This window comes from Phacochoerus africanus, chromosome 10 (genome assembly GCF_016906955.1).
Source record: "Phacochoerus africanus isolate WHEZ1 chromosome 10, ROS_Pafr_v1, whole genome shotgun sequence".
Classification (NCBI taxonomy): Eukaryota; Metazoa; Chordata; class Mammalia; order Artiodactyla; family Suidae; genus Phacochoerus; species Phacochoerus africanus.
In genome coordinates, this window is record NC_062553.1 from 33326534 (window position 1) to 33344630 (window position 18097).

At 42.2% G+C, this 18097-nt stretch overlaps 1 protein-coding gene across 7 annotated transcripts in view; it reads right to left on the reverse strand.

The window, feature by feature from the left end:
* ATP8A1 (ATPase phospholipid transporting 8A1) overlaps positions 1 to 18097 on the reverse strand; it is a 252441-nt gene that overhangs the window by 6702 nt on the left and 227642 nt on the right. For 6 of the 7 annotated variants that reach the window (XM_047798800.1, XM_047798799.1, XM_047798802.1 and 3 more), the window contains 2 exons: positions 9025 to 9113; positions 8118 to 8210 (listed from right to left, as the gene is read on the reverse strand). In XM_047798800.1, the coding sequence (XP_047654756.1) occupies positions 8118 to 8210; positions 9025 to 9113 (182 nt within the window). The remainder of the gene's footprint in view (positions 1 to 8117; positions 8211 to 9024; positions 9114 to 18097) is intronic. The other variant, XR_007137501.1, reaches the window with a different exon arrangement.

The following is an 18097-nucleotide window of genomic DNA, read 5'->3' on the forward strand; positions in this document are numbered from 1 at the left end:
CATTTAGAATAATCTTCTCTGCAGAAACAAATCCATGTAATTACGTAACTTCTAAAAGCAGAGCATAAGAAATAATGCATCTGTTTTCCTCCACTGCACACAGAACAGTGTCTCACACCGTAGGAAGTCAAAGATTTGTGGAATAAATGCATTTGAGTAATAATTCTAAAATGCACTTTTTAAACATCATCAATCCTCCCCATCATGGCATTTCTCCATTAGTTGATTTATAAAACTTTGCTTTGATATCAAACCACATCAGAAGCGTGAAGAGCTAATATGTAATCCACATGCATTGCAACAAATGTTTATGCAATTTTGTTTTAATCACTCAGTGGACAAATTTCCATCTTTTAGGTTCCCCACTCTAAAAGCTTTAGTTAAACTGCTGTAAGTTATGGTAGCTCTGTACTTTGCCAATTTTTTAGACCCTGAAATGGAACAATATCATATAAAAAAAAGCGCTCATCTGCAAAATGAACTTGTAATTATACAAATATTTCAGCTTTTGCTGAAATGAAATATTTAGAAATGTTGACATTTGTAATAATCTTTCACACATATTTTTAAAAGTCTAGGGGTGTCAACTGGTACTTATTAGACATACTTTATTGTCACTGGGAATTAAGGCTAGATAGCTAATTCATCTAAAACTCCAGTAGTTTTGCAGAAACTTGTAAAACATTTTTGCCAGTGAAATAAACAGCTATGGGGAATGCGAAAAGGCCATTTTTAGAGAGGGACTTTTACGCTACTCTTAAAATGATCTAACATTACAGAGCCCAGGACTCTGAGGGACACTAAAATGTGTAACTGCTTTGAGCAAGTCGGCAGCTTGAGCAGCAGGTGGTCTGATTTTGTGAGCAGAGCTCTGAGGATGGGGTGCTGGGAAGTCTCCTGTGTTTAAGCTGAAATGACTGCAGAAGACTGGAGCATGGCAATGTATCATTACGGAGCTTTTTCTTCCCCACATACTTGCCAGGTTCCAGGCTGGCCTTCCTAAATGCATGATGCTTCAATATCACAACACCGAAGTGATAAGAGGGCAGATGGGAGAATTGCACCTTTCATATCACAGCAACCTCAATATGTGAGATAATGTCATTTTGTTTTTAATGGTTCATAGAAGGCTCTACTTTCACTCAGGCTATTATAGCAAGCTCATGTCTAGCTTTAAAAAAAAAAAAAAAAAAAAAAGCGGTAAGAGTCTCTTTCCCGGGGAAAGAAACACGCTACTGTGGAAAGAGCCTGGGCTTTGCAGACTTAACTTTGGTCTAATTCAGAGTCTGTTACTTATTAGCTGGGTCACCTGAGGCAACCTTTCTGGACATCTCACGTGGAACGGGAGGACAACCCTGAACCCCGGGCTGACTGAGGAGTCAGGATGTTGTACAGCTTCCAGCGTAGGTACCAGCACTTGCAGGAAGCACATAGCACAGGCTGGTTCTTCCCACCCCTTCCACCTCCCTGGTCCCAAGGAATCTACTATTAGAAAAATCAGCTAGAACAGAGATCATCACAGAACAAAAGATAGTTCATGAGGGTCATTTCTGATGCCTTGGTTTATATTCAACATTGCCGCCGCAAGAGAAGTCTGTGGCTGAACGGGAGTTTTAATTTATAATATCCCGCACTCCACTTCCTTAATAGGAAAACGACTAGGTTTTTGTTGTGTTGGGTTTTTTGTCTTAGGTACATCGAACCCCTGGATAGAGCAGAGACCCTCCTAGAGAATACCAATGCTGTGTGTGGGAGGGTGATTAAGAAATAATAACTGATGATGATTCGTATTTCTCTAGTCTTATCCTACCTTAGGGAACAAATCATCATTTCAAAATTACGCAGTTCTGCGCCATCAGAACTTATGGGTACTGATAGCAATATCAAGCCTCATTATGAAATATAATGGCAACATGGTAACATTAATAGAGACATTAAAAGTTTAGTTTTTATTGAACAGCTTAACACAGTGTGAGAAGAAAAAAAAAAAAAAACTCTAGGATTCTTTCTAACCGACACTACACTTTTTTTTGTTGTTGGTGTTTTTGTTTTTAGGGCCGCACTTGTGGCCTACGGAGGTTCCCAGCCTAGGGGTCCAATCAGAACTGTAGCTGCCAGCCTACACCACAGCCACAGCAATGCTAGATCCAAGCTGCATCTGTGACCTACACCACAGCTCACGGCAACGCCAGATCCTTAACCCACTGAGTGAGGCCGGGGATCGAACATGAAGCCTCATGGTTCCTAGTCGGACTCATTTCCGATGCACCACGACGGGAACTCCTAAAACTACATCTTATTCACAACTCTTGGTCAGTAGTTTTACTCAATTTGTAGGGTCTTTCATTCACACACTAAGCTATGTAAAATTTGGATTCATTTAATCCAGTCACACAACTACTACTTACATGGTATGTTATTTCAAAGCCCACCAAAATGTTGCAACTTAGATATTTGGCGGAGGGAAATGTTTTAAAATAAAATTTCATGAAGTTTTCATTGTGGTTCAGTGGGTTAAGGACCCAACATTGTCTCTGTGAGGATGTGAGTTCAATTCTTGGCCTCACTCAGTGGGTTAAGGATCTGGTATTGCTGTAAGCAGCTGAATAGGCCGCAGCTGTAGGTCTGATTAGACCCCTGACCCAGGAACTTTCATGTTCCAGGTGCAGCCATAAAAAGAAAAGAAATAGGGAGTTCCCGTCGTGGCGCAGTGGTGAACGAATCCGACTAGGAACCATGAGGTTGCGGGTTCGATCCCTGCCCTTGCTCAGTGGGTTAACGATCCGGTGTTGCTGTGAGCTGTGGTGTAGGTTGCAGACGCGGCTCGGATCCCGCGTTGCTGTGGCTCTGGCGTAGGCCGGTGGCTACAGCTCCGATTAGACCCCTAGCCTGGGAACCTCCATATGCCGCGGGAGCGGCCCAAGAAATAGCAACAACAACAACAAGACAAAAAGACAAAAAAAAAAGGTAAAAACCTATTTACTGTCCTGGAGCATGCTGTCTTTAGGTATTTTCAGTTATCTTTGAAGAGTGGTAAATTTTTTTTTTTTGGTCTTTTTTTTTTAGGCCTGCACCCATGGCATATGGAGGTTCCCAGGCTAGGGGTCTAAGCAGAGCTACAGCTGCCAGCCTACGCCAGAGCCTCAGCAGCGCGGGATCCTAGCCCCTTCTGTGACCTACACCACAGCTCATGGCAATGCCGGATCCTTAACCCACTGAGCCAGGCCAGGGATGGAACCCGCAACCTCATGGTTCCTAGTCAGATTCGTGTCCACTGCCCATGATGGGAACTCCAAGAGTGGTAAATTTGTATTTGTTTTTACATTGGGTTGCCAAGCTATTGTGCTGACTGGTTAAAACAGATTTCCAGACTATAACACCATTCAGTCATGGAAGGTTAGTGCAGACATTATGACATTTGTGCTGTTCTAGGTCGTGGTGGTGGGGAGATAAACAATGAGAACGAGCCCAGTCTCTGCACTGGTGGAGATATTTCTCTGTTGTGTCACTTTTCTTTACAAATGTTAGATGCAACTGGTATCACAGGGATGAATGTAGGCTGGGGGAGAACAGTTGGGATGTCCTCTGATCCTGGCCCCCCACCTCAAGAAATTTATGCACTCTTGATAGAAAAGCCAGTGTGAACACTGAAAAAAATCTACAGTTTCTTTTCTTTTCGTTCTGGGACAATGTTAAAATTGCTTTTCATGAAGACAAACAAGACAGAGACAAGCTGGGAGAGACCACCACCACCATCCATGTGACCGAATTATCTGACAGCCATACGTCCCTAGGCTCCTCTTCATTTTTTAATTTTATTTTCTTTTATTTTTGGCCACACCTGGGATTGGTGCAGCCACAATATGGGAAACAGTATGGAGGTTCCTCAAAAAACTAAAGACAGAATTACCATAGGACCCGGCCATCCCATGCTGGGCATATAGCTAGGCAAAACTATAATTCAAACAGACATATGCACCACTATGTTCACAATAGCACTATTCACAATATCCAAGACACGACTAAAAACGTAAATGTCCATCAACAGATGAACTGATAAAGAAGATATGGTACATATATATATACTGTGGAATACTCCTCAGCCTTAAAAAAGAACGAAATAATGCCACTGGAGGCAATATGGATGGAACTCAAGATTATCATACTAAGTGAAGTAAGCCAGAGAGAGAAGGACACATTACTTAAATGGGGTATCTAAAATATGACACGGGAGTTCCCGTCGTGGCGAAGTGGTTAACGAATCCGACTAGGAACCGTGAGGTTGCAGGTTCGATCCCTGCTCTTGCTCAGTGGGTTAAGAATCTGGCATTGCCATGAGCTGTGGTGTAGGTCGCAGATGCAGCTCGGATCCTGCGTTGCTGTGGCTGTGGCGTAGGCCAGTGGCTACAGCTCTGATTAGACCCCTAGCCTGGGAACCTCCATATGCCGCGGGAGTGGCCCAAGAAATGGCAAAAAGACAAATAAATAACTAACTAAATAAAATACGACACGAATGAACCTATTTACAAAACAGAAACAGACTCACAGACATAGAGAACAGACTTGCGCTTGCCAAGGGGAAGAAGGGGTCGGGGAGGCACGGACTGGGAGTTTGAGGTTAGCAGATGCAGATCAGTGCACATGGAGGGGATAAACAACATCTTATTGGATAGCACAGGGCATTGTATTAAATATCCTGAGATAAATCATAACGAAAAAGAATATAAAAAAGAATGTGTACATACAAATATAACTGAACCACTTGGCTATACAGAAATGAATACACCACTGTAAATCAACTATAAAAAAAACCGGGGATCATCAACTCACAAGATCTTTTTTAAGAACTGCATCGTTCTGTGACAAAAACTAAGCAATCATTACATTGGATGCTACCTGTTTGGGAAGTGTAACCTATACAATACTCTGTCCTTACACAGCATATTTTAATTTACCCACAGATCAACCCACTACTAAACTATCCTTTCCAACCACCCTTTCATTCATTCTCTTGACCATTCATTCATCCATTCAACAAATAGTTACTAAGTGCTACTATGTTCCTGGCTCTGTAGTTGGTGTTGGGCTGCAGTTACGACTAAGAGGGCCCTCCGCTCCCCTACAAGGTGCTCAAACAAATACACTCTAATACAATGCAACAAATGTAAAAACAGAAGAATGAACAAAATACTGAGATAGCAGGGTAAGAAGTGATTTTATCTGTAAAAAGTTGATTGGACTGGGTTTTGGGAATTGGGTTACCCAGTCTGTACTAAGAGGGTATCAGCTTCTCCACAAGGGAATAAATAGCGTCTGCAGACTGGGAGGCATAAAATCACATGGCGTTTTGGCACTAAGGAAATCTGGTGTCACTGGAAGTCACAGAAATCATTTCTCCCTCTTGGAACAATGTGGAAGAAATCAGCTAATATGTTGAAACTTGACACAGGTTTCTGAAATAATTCTGTGAATAAAATCAGTCTAACAATTTCTTCTTCTTTTTCTTTTTCTTTCTTTCTTTCTTTCTTCCTTTTTTTTTGTCTTTTTGCCATTTTCTTGGGCTGCTCCCGCAGCACATGGAGGTTCCCAGGCTAGGGGTCAAATCAGAGCTGTAGCCACCGGCCTACACCACAGCCACAGCAATGAGGGATCTGAGCCGAGTCTGCAACCTACACCACAGCTCACAGCAATGCCGGATCCTTAACCCACCGAGCAGGGCCAGGGATCGAACCTGCAACCTCATGGTTCCTAGTCAGATTCGTTAACCACTGAGCCACGACGGAACTCCAGTCTGACAATTTCTACACTGCCTTAGAATGTAGTTTAGTGTGAAGACGTTTCCAACTAGTTGCTACTTTTCTCCTCTCACAGATCTTTTTTTTCCTCCATCCTCTAACTATCATTTAGCAGAAAGATACCAGGGCCCTCCTAACCATCACCATCCTTCTGATCCCGATGGGAAGTAACGGGGGGCACGTACCACACTAGAGCTTTTTGTTTGTGGTATTTAGCTAACAACTAACACAGTCCTGAGTTCTTAAGCTGAATGGCTATTTCAGGCAAATGGGGGGAGCAACAGCAAGAAATTTATCTGATGCATTTTCTATGGAGAAGCTGGTGGTCATTTATGACAGAGTTCACGTCTTCTCTTTTAGGCTCTCTGACTTATCCAATGGAAAGATTTGCACATATCACAGATTCATTGAATCTTTAGGACCCCGAGGTCAGAGGTCATCACATCGACCCCCCTCAGCCTGACTTATGAATTGTTGAAGTCACCTATAAACGAAGGAAACCAATAGCCCATGGAGGGGCTTAAGTTTGATTAACATACACATAGGAGACATTCACTAAGGGTAGTAATAGTACTATCATGGACTTTCCCTAATAATTGTGAATAAGTGGTTTTATTCACAATTTTGTGAGCTAGAACGCTTACCACATCCTTTTTTACAGCTAGAGTGAAAAAGAGAAAAAACATTTACTGAGGCGATGGAATCAATGTACAGACCGGGAGATGCGGGGACGGTGGGGGAGGAGGAGCTACACCTGTAAGCCTGAAGGTGCCTGTTTTCAGCCCGTCACAACACAGGGACGCCGGCTCGGAGAGGTTACGAACTGTCACGTTAGTGGCAGTGATCTCCCACGTTCTTGAAACGCAGCAAAAGGAGATCGAAGAGTGTGTGGCTAGCAGCAGGGGCTCCTGGATCGATTGACATGGGCCCAAGGCCCAGGGTGGTCACTTTTGACCTTGAAAACTTGGACTCTCTAAGCCCCAGTTTCCTCATCTGGAGAAAAGGGGGATGATGGATTTGCACAGGTTGTTACAGGGGTCCAATGCGATAGGATCTAGCGAGTGGTAACGTGTAGCATCTGGCATGTGGTGTCAGTGCTGCTGTTTCTAGAAGAGAGGCACAGGCTGATGTGTGACGTGCCCCTTCAGCCTAATGAGCATGAGAGGGGGCTGGAAGTCAAGGTCTCAGCCCGAGTTCCCAGTCTGACACTTCCCCCACTGTGCCAAACTGAGGCAGTAACAAAAGCGAGTCCGGAGAAGGTGACACAGACCAGGGCAAAACATTTCCGAGGGCGGAGACAAAACTTGAGCTCACTTGAGTGTGATGAGAGAGAGAAAGAAGAAACTCCTGGTATCTTTATAATTGTGTTTCATTATAGAGTGCTTTCAAATAATCTTAATTTCATTTTATCATGCCTTTTGAATTACCTAAGTTTGATTAGGGTTCTTAACTTTGCTTTCTTGAGGGGAAGTGAGTAGTGGTGAGGAAGAGGACTTGGAGGTCAGAACTCACTTCATATGTGACAGACATATGCCCAGGTCAGTTCCTAACAAGGTACCGAGCCCCAAAAGTAATTGTGGGAGAGTTTACTTTATGTCAAGCTATGGTTTTGATTATAGTCTATTGCATTATGGATACTAATTCAAGCTAAAAGTCTTTTTTTTTTTTCAGTTTAATAAGAAACACTATTTTTGTTTTGTTTTGTTTTGTTTTTTTTGCTATTTTTTAGAGCCGTACCTGTGGCATATGGAAGTTTCCAGGCGAGGAGTTGAATTTGAGCTGCAGCTACCAGCCTATGTCACAGCCACAGCAACGCAGGATTTGAACCACGTCTCAGAGCTACACCACAGCTCACAGCAACACGGATCTTTAACCCACTGAGCAAGGCCAGGGATCAAACCCGTGTCCTCTTGGATATTAGAGGGTTCATTACCGCTGAGCCACAATGGGAACTCCAAGACAATACTATTTTTAACTACCATTTCTTTAGTGCTCATTAAGCACTAGATGGCACGCTACTTGCTCTGTTGACAGTATTTTACTCAATTCTCACAACTAGTCGTGAAGGAGGGATTATCACACCCATTTTGTAGATGAGGAAATTGAGGCTTGGTAGCACCCAGCAACTTGGCTAAGGTCACACACATCTTAGTGAAGAGAGATTTGATTTGAATCTGCATCTCCCTGATTTCAAAAATCTGTCAGTGACACCGCTAGCTCCACGTTAACTGAGAACTACAAGCTGGACGGCTATCTCTAACCACTATCGAAAGAAAAATTTAAAGTTCACTAGGAAAATTTAAAGTTCACTAGGTATTTTACCTTTTTCCAAGCACAACTGCTCCTGGGTCTTGAGATTTTGCCTCCAGCTCCTGAACTTCATCTACTAATGTTTTAAAAGCAGTCCTCTTGACACTGTTTAAAAAAAAAAAAAAAAGTATTTGTGTGAAAATTTAAGACTTTATGAAACCAGTTTTCGTCATCTGCTGATAAGTACAATAGTAACCAGAGTACAAGCAGCAGTTTTTCCATAGGATGTGTGACATGTACAGCCAAATCACTCTGCGGTACAGCAGAAATTGTCCCTATATTGTAAATCAACTATACGTCAGTAAAACTTTAAAAAATAAAAAAATTTAAAAATTATAGTAATTTGGGGTATTCATATAATTATAGAAACGATGGTCATAAAATAAATGGTTTAAGTTTATCATATTAAAACGTTCATAGTTACCAAATAAGCATCATATAACTTTAATGACATATATATATTTTTTTGTGAGAAGAGATAACATTTTAAAACTTACAAACCTTGAGAAAGATTAGTAACATTAGAATTTCTTCTATTCTGTATTTATACATATTTAGAATCCGGCAAGCAAAAAATTTCCTTTCACCAACGTTTGCTAAATACACATACACACACGCGCGCGCACACACACACGTTTATGTGTTTGAAGATAACACACTATGTTTATGTGTCTGGAGATAATAGAATATTTTCTCCCACCTTGGGTAGGTTTTTTTAGACTGATTAATAAAAATGTTCACTCAAGTTACCTGTTTAACTTCTGCTGAATCTTTCAAACTAATTTAGTTTTCCAGTTCCTCAATTGTTCCCTTCTTCTTTATTTTATGCAGAATTAATGACTATTGCTATTTCCTGTTCTGTAAGCTCTGCACTGGAGTTGATATTACCGCTAGAGAAATCTGAGAGTATTATACTTACACCTTGTACACCACATCAAGAAGCAAAGATGCCACCGGGATAAATAGCAGGCCCATCCAAAAGACCCCGGAACTGAACAGCATGGCTGCCTGAGTAAAGCACCAGAAACAGTATTACTTTAAAAACCAAGAAATACATCATTCATGTTTAGTGTTTATATGATCTGAAGAAGAATCATTTGAAGAATCTCACTCTGAATAAGGGCATACAATAACTCTGAATTCAAACTTGGGAAATATTTAGAATTAAAAGCCAAATTAAAAAAAATGCATTTGCTACATTTCTTTTTTTCTCTCAAGTAGCTATACAGCAAAGTTTTATCAGGTGCCATACATTGTCCTATTTGTATGTAAAATTTTTATTATGGTGAGCAATACATAGAGTAATAAACTCTGGCCTTCTTTTATAACTTAGGATATAAAAACCAATCTTTTTGAGCAAACTTCCAACACACTCTGGATTAAATTCTCTTAAAATACATCATGTAAAATCAATGCTAATTAGAAAATGAATTAACTATTTCTGGTAGACAAAAATTACCTTTTCTAAAATATTATGCAACATTAAAAGATCATCCACATAAATCATGAATATAGTATAAACAAATTAAGGTATTTATGAAAAATAAATTTGATCTAAGTAGGCATAATATTAATGTTTGTTCAAAGATTTACATCACTGGTTTGGGTGTATCCTGTTATTGCTAAAGTCAAACAAAATATCTGGCATGCAAAATACAAATAAAAGTGTATTAAAATAACTTCACTCACTCTTTTGCATTAAATCCCCAAATACTATATCAGAGTCTTTTGGGTTGTAAAAAAAAATGATTCTATAATTTAGAAATTAATAAATTATATTAATTACTTGCAACTGTTATAAAAAAATCCCTTTAAAATGTAATTTGATTACCCAGAGCTTAAATGGAATAGCGTCTTATCAGAAAATCAAGAGGACTATTTTGTTTCGCTTAAAAGTCTGTTTATCAAGAGTAAATTGGTAATAACTATTTTAATCCAGTAAAAAGTAGCCAACTAATGCACGCACATTTACATCCAGCTAAGAATCACACAAGACATTCTTTTTTTAAACCAGATTTTGGGTCAGGAATTAAAAATGATCTAGAGTTTAATCCGAATGGGCAGTTTCACAATTAGTTCTCATCAATCCATCCTTATCAAATATAAAGATGACACATTTTAAGTTATGTTTCCAATTACCTGTTCTCTTGACTCTCAACAGAAGACTAGGAGCTGCAATTAAAAAACTTTCTTTTTCTACATTAACACCAGCTTAGTGGCAGAGACTCCCAGTGCAAGGATACTCCGTTTTTTCCCTATCCAGGAAGAAAGAACTCTGAACACATTTAAAATAAAAACACGCTATTGCCCCAAATTTCAGAACATAATGTTGCCACGTGGATTCAATGGAACAGCACCTACTTTCTAGACACCACCAGGACGAAAGATATTCACATAAAAGTCATTTTATTTTATAAGCCAAACATGATCTTGGACATGGTAGCTGACATCCTCAATAGCGAAAACCAACAATAACGGTGTAATAGGAAATGTCCATCAAGTCGGTGGGTTTTGTCTGGTTGGAAGGAAGCTGTTGAGGAAGGCAATGACTGCGAAATGCCACGTTTCTTTTTTTACACCGGGGGGAGGGGGGAAAGGTAAGATAAGATTCTAGGTCATGCAACTGAAAATCAGACGTTTACCCGGTTTAATTTTAATCTCTTTTAATGGGGGGGGGGGGGGTGCAGGCGGTGGAGAGAAGAAAGATTCAGTCTTGCCTTTGCCACCTTGTATTAAAAGTCTGCTGGGGGAAAGAGCCGCTAATTCTGACCATTGTGATGTTAACGATGACGAGACACTGGCGCCCACTATTCAGTCCACCGGCCTTTGGCTTTTGCAAATGAACGCCCTGAATTGAGGGGAAAAAAGTTTTTCTGCGTCATATCTGAAAGCCTGTCAGATTTTTTTTTTTTTCTCTTGCCGAGTTAATCCAAACCTAAAAGATTTAAAGCCGACATTCGCATTAAAGACAGAGAGTCTCTTTGTATTTTTTGGATGAAGAGGGGGGGAAAAAATAAAATCCCACAGAGGTATTTCCTTCCTTTCTGTGCAAGAAAGCTCCCCCTCACTCTGCAGGGACCATTTTTGTCTCTAACTTTTCACATCTCTCCGCTCGCAGGCAGGTCGGCTGGGAAAGGACGCGGACCCCGCAGACAATGCGGTAACAGGAGCAGCCTGTTCCGGACCGGCCTCTGGCTCCCTCCGCGCGCCTTTTGCAAACCGCTCCTAACGTGGGAGATTGGGGGGCCGTGCCAAGCGGCCCCGCCGCCCCTCCTCGAGGCCCTGTGAAACCCAAAGGAATCTGCCACAAAAGTGGCTCCCGGGGGACTTGAGAAAAGATCAGCCGAGGGAAGCTGCAAAGCCAGTAAAGAGGAGGGCACAGGCCCTGCTCTGGGAACAAACAATTGCTTGTCTGCAGGGCGATGCTGCCTGAGCATCAGGCCGCGCGGGCTTCCCAAATGAACCGCCGCTGCCTGAAAAGGCAAAGCGGCGGCCGAGGAATGAGGGCGAGTCTTGCGATGTCCCTGCGAACCGGCAGAAAGAGAACATTTGAGAAAATCCTAGCCCAGGTGCCATTAGCGAGCCTGGGGCTTGGCCAGATAAGCGAGCTTACCTTCTGACCCACAGTGGGGTGACCCCCTGGCACCCACGTTCCCACAGAGAGAGGGACTCTTACTTCTTCACCTGCAGGGTCTTCCAGGTGAAGTTCAGTCTTGGAGGAGAGAGGATTTCGATGTGCTACCTGCCTGCAAAACTCCAGCCATGCGCTTCTTAAACCTGCCCATCCTTTTCCCGTATAAACTTGGGAGTGGAGCGCTAGGAGGCAGCTTCCTAGCTCAAAGACAGCCGCTATCTCAATAAGAAGACCCTTTGGGGAGTTCTAAAACATGAACCCCAGTTGATGCAGGGCTGGTGATAAACAGCTCTGGAAACAGTCCTGGGTCTGCCTGTCCTTGCTCTCAGAGTTGGGGGGAAAGTCACTTCTGAGTCTCTGCTTCCTCAGCTGGAAAGTGGATTGTAAGAATTAAAGCAATAGTGTTTATAAAGTGGCTGCTTTTATTACTAATGCTGATGGCTAACATTTCTTTCTTCATTTTAATTTTCAAATTCCTTTAAACACTCTAGTCTTGTGTTCTTTTTTAGTGATCTCTCCCAGGAGCTTCAAGGAAGGAAATTTTTTATCACAACATCAAATTAAGTGTAAGTTTATAAATGTCATGGTTTTCATCACATCAACATCACAATATATGCTCCTCGCAAGACTGAACCTGGCCAAGTAACTGAACCCTAATAAAATGCCATTCATCTCAATTCGCTAATTTAGGAAATGGAGATAAATGATTTTTTTCCCTAAAATTATTAAAGGCTGTGTGGGCTCAATGTATTAATATGGAAGGGAAATTATCCAGAAAACAGTGCTGTAAAAATTATTCAGAAAACATGGTTAATTCTTTTTCAGGGTCGGGGGAGGACAGTAAGATAATTACTATTAATACCAGAGGGGTTAAGAGGTAACGTTAATAACAACAAAAATCCAAGAAGCGGTTATTAAGTATCTAGATAAAACTTTATATAAGGACTTTCTAAGCTTAAAAACAGTGAAAAAAAAAAAACCCACTATAAAAGTAAATGCTTTGAAGAACTGATCTATGAAAATGTACAAGTTCCACATATTCAAAAAGAACATAAAAAAGTAAGTGATAAATGAAAACCCAGGAAAACAGCTGCAATAAGTATATGAAATTCAGCATTAACACCTCACTATAAAAATAGACCCCTTAGGTTCATAAGAATAGCTAAGACTCCAAGAGGTTGGCAAAAGACCCAGGAAGGTATTCACAAAAGAAGCAGCAAGGAATCAAGAACCCGGGAAAGTGCTGAGTCTCTCTGTGGTCACAGAAACATTACCCAGTTAGATCAGATTTAAACACTTGATCATCGTGGGGGGAAGGGCGGAGTACGGGGTACGGTGAAACGGGTCATTTCTAAACCCATCTGCAGTGCACTTGCCTTTGGGAAGGGTAATTGACAGGCATTAAGAACACAAACATTCATTCCCCTTAATTTGACATTTCAATTTCTAGAATTAGGTGTTGAAATTCCATACAGCTTTTGCCTATAGGTTAGTATCCCACAAACTGTTCTGTGGTCACTCATTCTGAAAGCCCTTCCTGTAACAGTCCGTCATGGCCCAAAGGCTTAGGAAAGGTATAAACCAACCAGAGCCTCCCCCGGTCCTGGAGAGTCACAGCCCAGAGCAGCCTATTTAAGGCTATGAGAAAGCACAATAAAGAACCCCAGTTTTTAAAACCAAAGCTTCCAAAATGTATTTCCTGGCCATGGAACACTTTTCCCATATACTGCTTACTAACAGCCCATGGAACTCATTTTGGGGAAGGCAAATATTCATTGCAGTTTTTTGTTTTTTTGTTTTAAACAGGAAAGCGTTTCCATTGTGGCTCAGTGGTAATGAACCAGACCCGTATCCACGGGGACATGGGTTTGATCCCTGGCCTTGCTCAGTGGATTAAAGATCCAGCCATGAGCTGTGGTGTAGGTCAGCAGCAGTAGCTCTGATTTGACCCCTAGCCTGGGAAATTCCACATGCTTTGGCTATGGCCCTAAAAAGACAAACAAACAAAAAGAGTCAGACAGTGGTGTAAACTGATGGAATCCATGTGGCTGGTTAAGTACACGTGTGTCTCCAGGAAAGAATATTGTCCGGGCTACTAAAGATGCTGTTCACAGGAGGTAACTATTAGGAAGCTGACTGAATAAAGGCACTGAATAAAGGAAGTCCTTGGGCCCCTGTACCTGTGACTCTCGTTTGTGCTTCAATTTTCACATCAGATGTCACTTCCTTCCTTTGAGTTGGGTTAGCTGAGCCTACTTTGTTCTTCCATTGGCTGGTAACTACTACCCATGTGCCAGCTATAGGTCATAATCCCTGTAAGAGGAAGAAGTCTTATCTTGATGAATTCTCCCAATGCAAGTGCTTAACCACCAAGCAGGTGTTCCATAAATGACTGTTGACTGAATAAGGTCTTACAGACCATGTTTAGAGAGATTAAAATTAAAAAACACTAGAGTCTTGACGCTGTGCTCCTGAGATGCTGCTTGGCTTTCTTGTGTTCTGGCATGGAATTCTCCTGGGAGCAGGGAGGAGGGCTTGATCCAACTCCCTAACCATCCTTTTCCAATGGAGGTCATCTTTTCTGTTACAAAAGGTGAGTGACATGTATTAAAACCTAAGTATGTTAATTACCTTGCCCTTCCCCCTTTTGAACCCACAGAAATATTTTGGTGAATCCAGGAAAAGTATGATAACTGGAAGTAACAATTTTGGGGGGGGGGGGTGGAGAAGGATGTAGAATGAGCATGAAGAGAAGGATGGTCTCATACCCGCATTGATGATGACTTTTCTTAATTATACAACATGGATATTTTGCTGTGTGAAATAAGAAGAATATAAAAATCCCAGTCTCCTGGTCTCAGTAAGGACGAACTTTATCCTTCTAGCTTGGCTCTGGCCAAAAACCTTAGAAGTCAATCTTTTTCGCCTTTGCTCTCAGACTGCACTTCCCATCCATTGGGAAATCTGATCTGCTCTACTTAAAAAAAAAAAAAGAAAATCCACATATCAATGTTCACAGCAGTATTATTCATAACCAAAAGGTGGAAAAACACCAGCAGATGAATGGATAAGCAAAATACAGCTTATACATATCATTCAGCCTTAAAAAGGAATGATATTCTTTTTAAAAATTTTTTTATATAAGCTTTTTTTTTTTTTGTCTTTTTGTCATTTCTTGGCACATGGAGGTTCCCAGGCTAGGGGTCTAATTGGAGCTATAGCCGCTGGCCTACCCCACAGCCACAGCAACGTGGGATCCGAGCCGCGTCTGCAACCTACACCACAGCTCACGCCAACACTGGATCCTTAACCCACTGAGCAAGGGCAGGGATCGAACCCGCAACCTCATGGTTCCTAGTCGGATTCGTTAACCACTGAGCCATGATGGGAACTCCAGGAATGATATTCTGATGCATGCTACAACACAGATGAGCCCTGAGGACATGATGCTAAATACTTAGCATTAGACATTAGGCTAAAATAAGCCTGATACTAAAGGACAAATACTATGTGATTCCACTTACAAGAGGTACCAAGCATAGTCACATTCAGAGACACAAAGTAGAACAGTGGTTGCCAGGGGCTGGGGGGAAGAGGTATAGGGGAGTTATTGCTTAATGGGTCCAGAGCACCAGTTGGGGAAAATGAGAAAGTTCTGGAGGTGGATGGTGGTGACCGTTGCACAACATTGTGAATGCACTTAATACCACTGAACCCCACATTTAAAAATAGTTAAAATGATAATTAGTAAGTTAGATCTATTTTATCAAATAAAATCAATTTTTTTTTCTTTTTGCCTTTTCTAGGGCCGCTCCTGCAGCATATGGAGGTTCCCAGGCTAGGGGTCAAATCGGGGCTGTAGCCGCTGGCCTACCCCACAGCCACAGCAATGCAGGATCTGAGCCGCATCTGTGACCTACACCACAGCTCACGCCAACACTGGATCCTTAACCCACTGAGCAAGGGCAGGGATCGAACCTGTAACCTCATAGTTCCTAGTTGGATTCGTTAACCACTGAGCCACGACGGGAATTCCAAAATCAATTTTAAAATTAAGATGATTCTAAGACAAAACTCTGTTCTCCTTAAATCCAGACTCTACTTCACAGCCCCTTCACCCTGGCTCCTGCTGTCTCTTGTCTGGATCCCATCAGCCTTATCACAAGCCCCTCTCTCTTCTCCCTGTTCCCACAGCGTACTATTAACAGAGCACCCAGAGCAATCACTTAAAAAGCCAGGCTGGGGAGTTCCCGCTGTGGTGCAGGGGGTTAAGGATCTGGCATTGCCACAGGTGTGGCATAGGTTGCACCTGCAGCTTGGATTTGATCCCTGGCCTGGAAACTTTCATATGCTGTGGGTGCAGCTGAAAGAGGGGGAAAAAAAAAAAATGAAAGCCAGGCTGACCTCTCTGCTCCATCCCCCCACCCCCAGACTCTAAGAGTCTAAGTGAGTCTTTACAACTGCCTCCTGGCGCTGCAGGATTTGCTCAAAAGCCCCCACCTATCCCATCCTGTTACTGCTCGCTCTCTCCCTCCCTTGCTCTGCTTTCAGACACTGCCTCCTCCGTGTCTCTGCACTTGTCCACCTCTGCTGTCTGCAATTCTCTTCCTCCAGGCAGCCACAGGTCCTGTGCACCCCACTTCTCAAAAGGCATCTTTTGCCACGCTACCTGAAAACAGCGCTCCACACCCAAGGCAGGACACCCCACCCTTCTTCCTGCACCACAGGTCTCCCCAACCATGTGCTCTAGGATATCCTTGTCTTTGCTTTTCTCTCCTTTCAAGGATGGAAGCTCCTGCGGGCAGGCCATTTCTCTTGTGTTCACTGCTGTATCTCCAGAAACCAGAATCATCCTTTGATACACATTTGTTAAAAGAATAAATGACCTAGTCAAAGATAAGTACACAGGAGTTCCCGTCGTGGCTCAGCAGTTAGCGAACCCTACTAGCATCCTTGAGGATGCAGATTCAATCCCTGGCCTCGCTCAGTGGGTTAAGGTCTGGTGTTGCCAGGAGCCATGGTATAGGTCGCAGACCCAGCTTGGGTCCTGTGTTGCTGTGGCTGTGGTGTAGGCCGGTGGCTATAGCTCCGATTTGACCCCTAGCCTGGGAACCTCCATGTGTTGTGGGTGTGGCCCTAGGAAAAAAAAAAGATAACTACACAAATTCAGGGTAGAAAAAGACTAATATGATACCTTTTGATCGTGAAGCTGTTGTTTTCTCTACTTTTCTTTTTTGCAAAGTTTAATGACTGTAACCTAATCATTTAATTGAAAACTTTTTATGATGAATTTTATTTAAAAAAGCAGAAAGATCAATTTTTACTGACATGAGAGGCATTCAGAGAAACAGGCTGAGACTACAGCTGGCCAGGGGGTGGATGTGATTCCAGGAGGGCACTTTGTTTATGGCCAACTTCCTACTCCCAGTTCAACAGATGAATCAGAAAGTGAAGACTGTGTAAGAACATAGGGAAAAACTGCGGGCTGACACGTGTTTGTCACCATGGGCATGCTGGAGTCGTAAGGCATTTGAGGGAACAGACACTGAGTGGTACCTGGCTAAATGGTATCACTAAGGTCACACCAGAACCTCTTTTTCTTTGCATTTAGTATTATTTTCCTAGGCTAGATGATATTCACAAGGAGAAGATGTATTTTCTTTTCCCCTAAATGTATTTTCTTTTCTCTCTGATTGGGAAGAAGTGATGCTTCAAGAATGGTCCTCTTATTCAGAGACATGGTACGTTTATACAGACAACTCAATTTTAAATTACTTCTCTCAGTTTGGTCACAATTTCTAGTTTTCTCCCAGTTAACCATACACATATAGTCTAAGTCTCTCGTTGTGGATGAGAAGGTCCAATTTTCTTTGTGTAGGAGGGTTCTTCATCTTTGAAGATTTATGGCTTTTCCAAGGGAGTTAGCAAGTTTTGGAGAAAAACTCCAAAAGCTTCTATGACATAGAGTTTATATATTCTATTATGTGCTTCTTGGGATTTGGTCGGATGTGGTGTCGGCCAAGGACTTAATTGTTCTTTCTGGCTATGGCTTCTTTGAAACATCTCAGCAGAGCAACTTTTCAGAGATGGTCTGTACTGTGATGTGGTTTTGTGACTCTCGAGCCGCACGGCTCCCACTTATCTTTGTTCCGTGCCATCTACCAAGTTATGCGATCATTTGACGTCGGCCTCCTCTGATGTTCCAGTGAGCCCTTCTGGTCTCCTCTGGAAGCATCTTCTTCAGGAAATCATTTTCACCAAGAGAAAAAAATAAATCAGTGCTCGACGTCGGGTTTGCAGGTATTGTTTCTTTTCAGGCAAAGTTTTTGGATCTTTCCCACCAAGTTGTGGCTCTTCC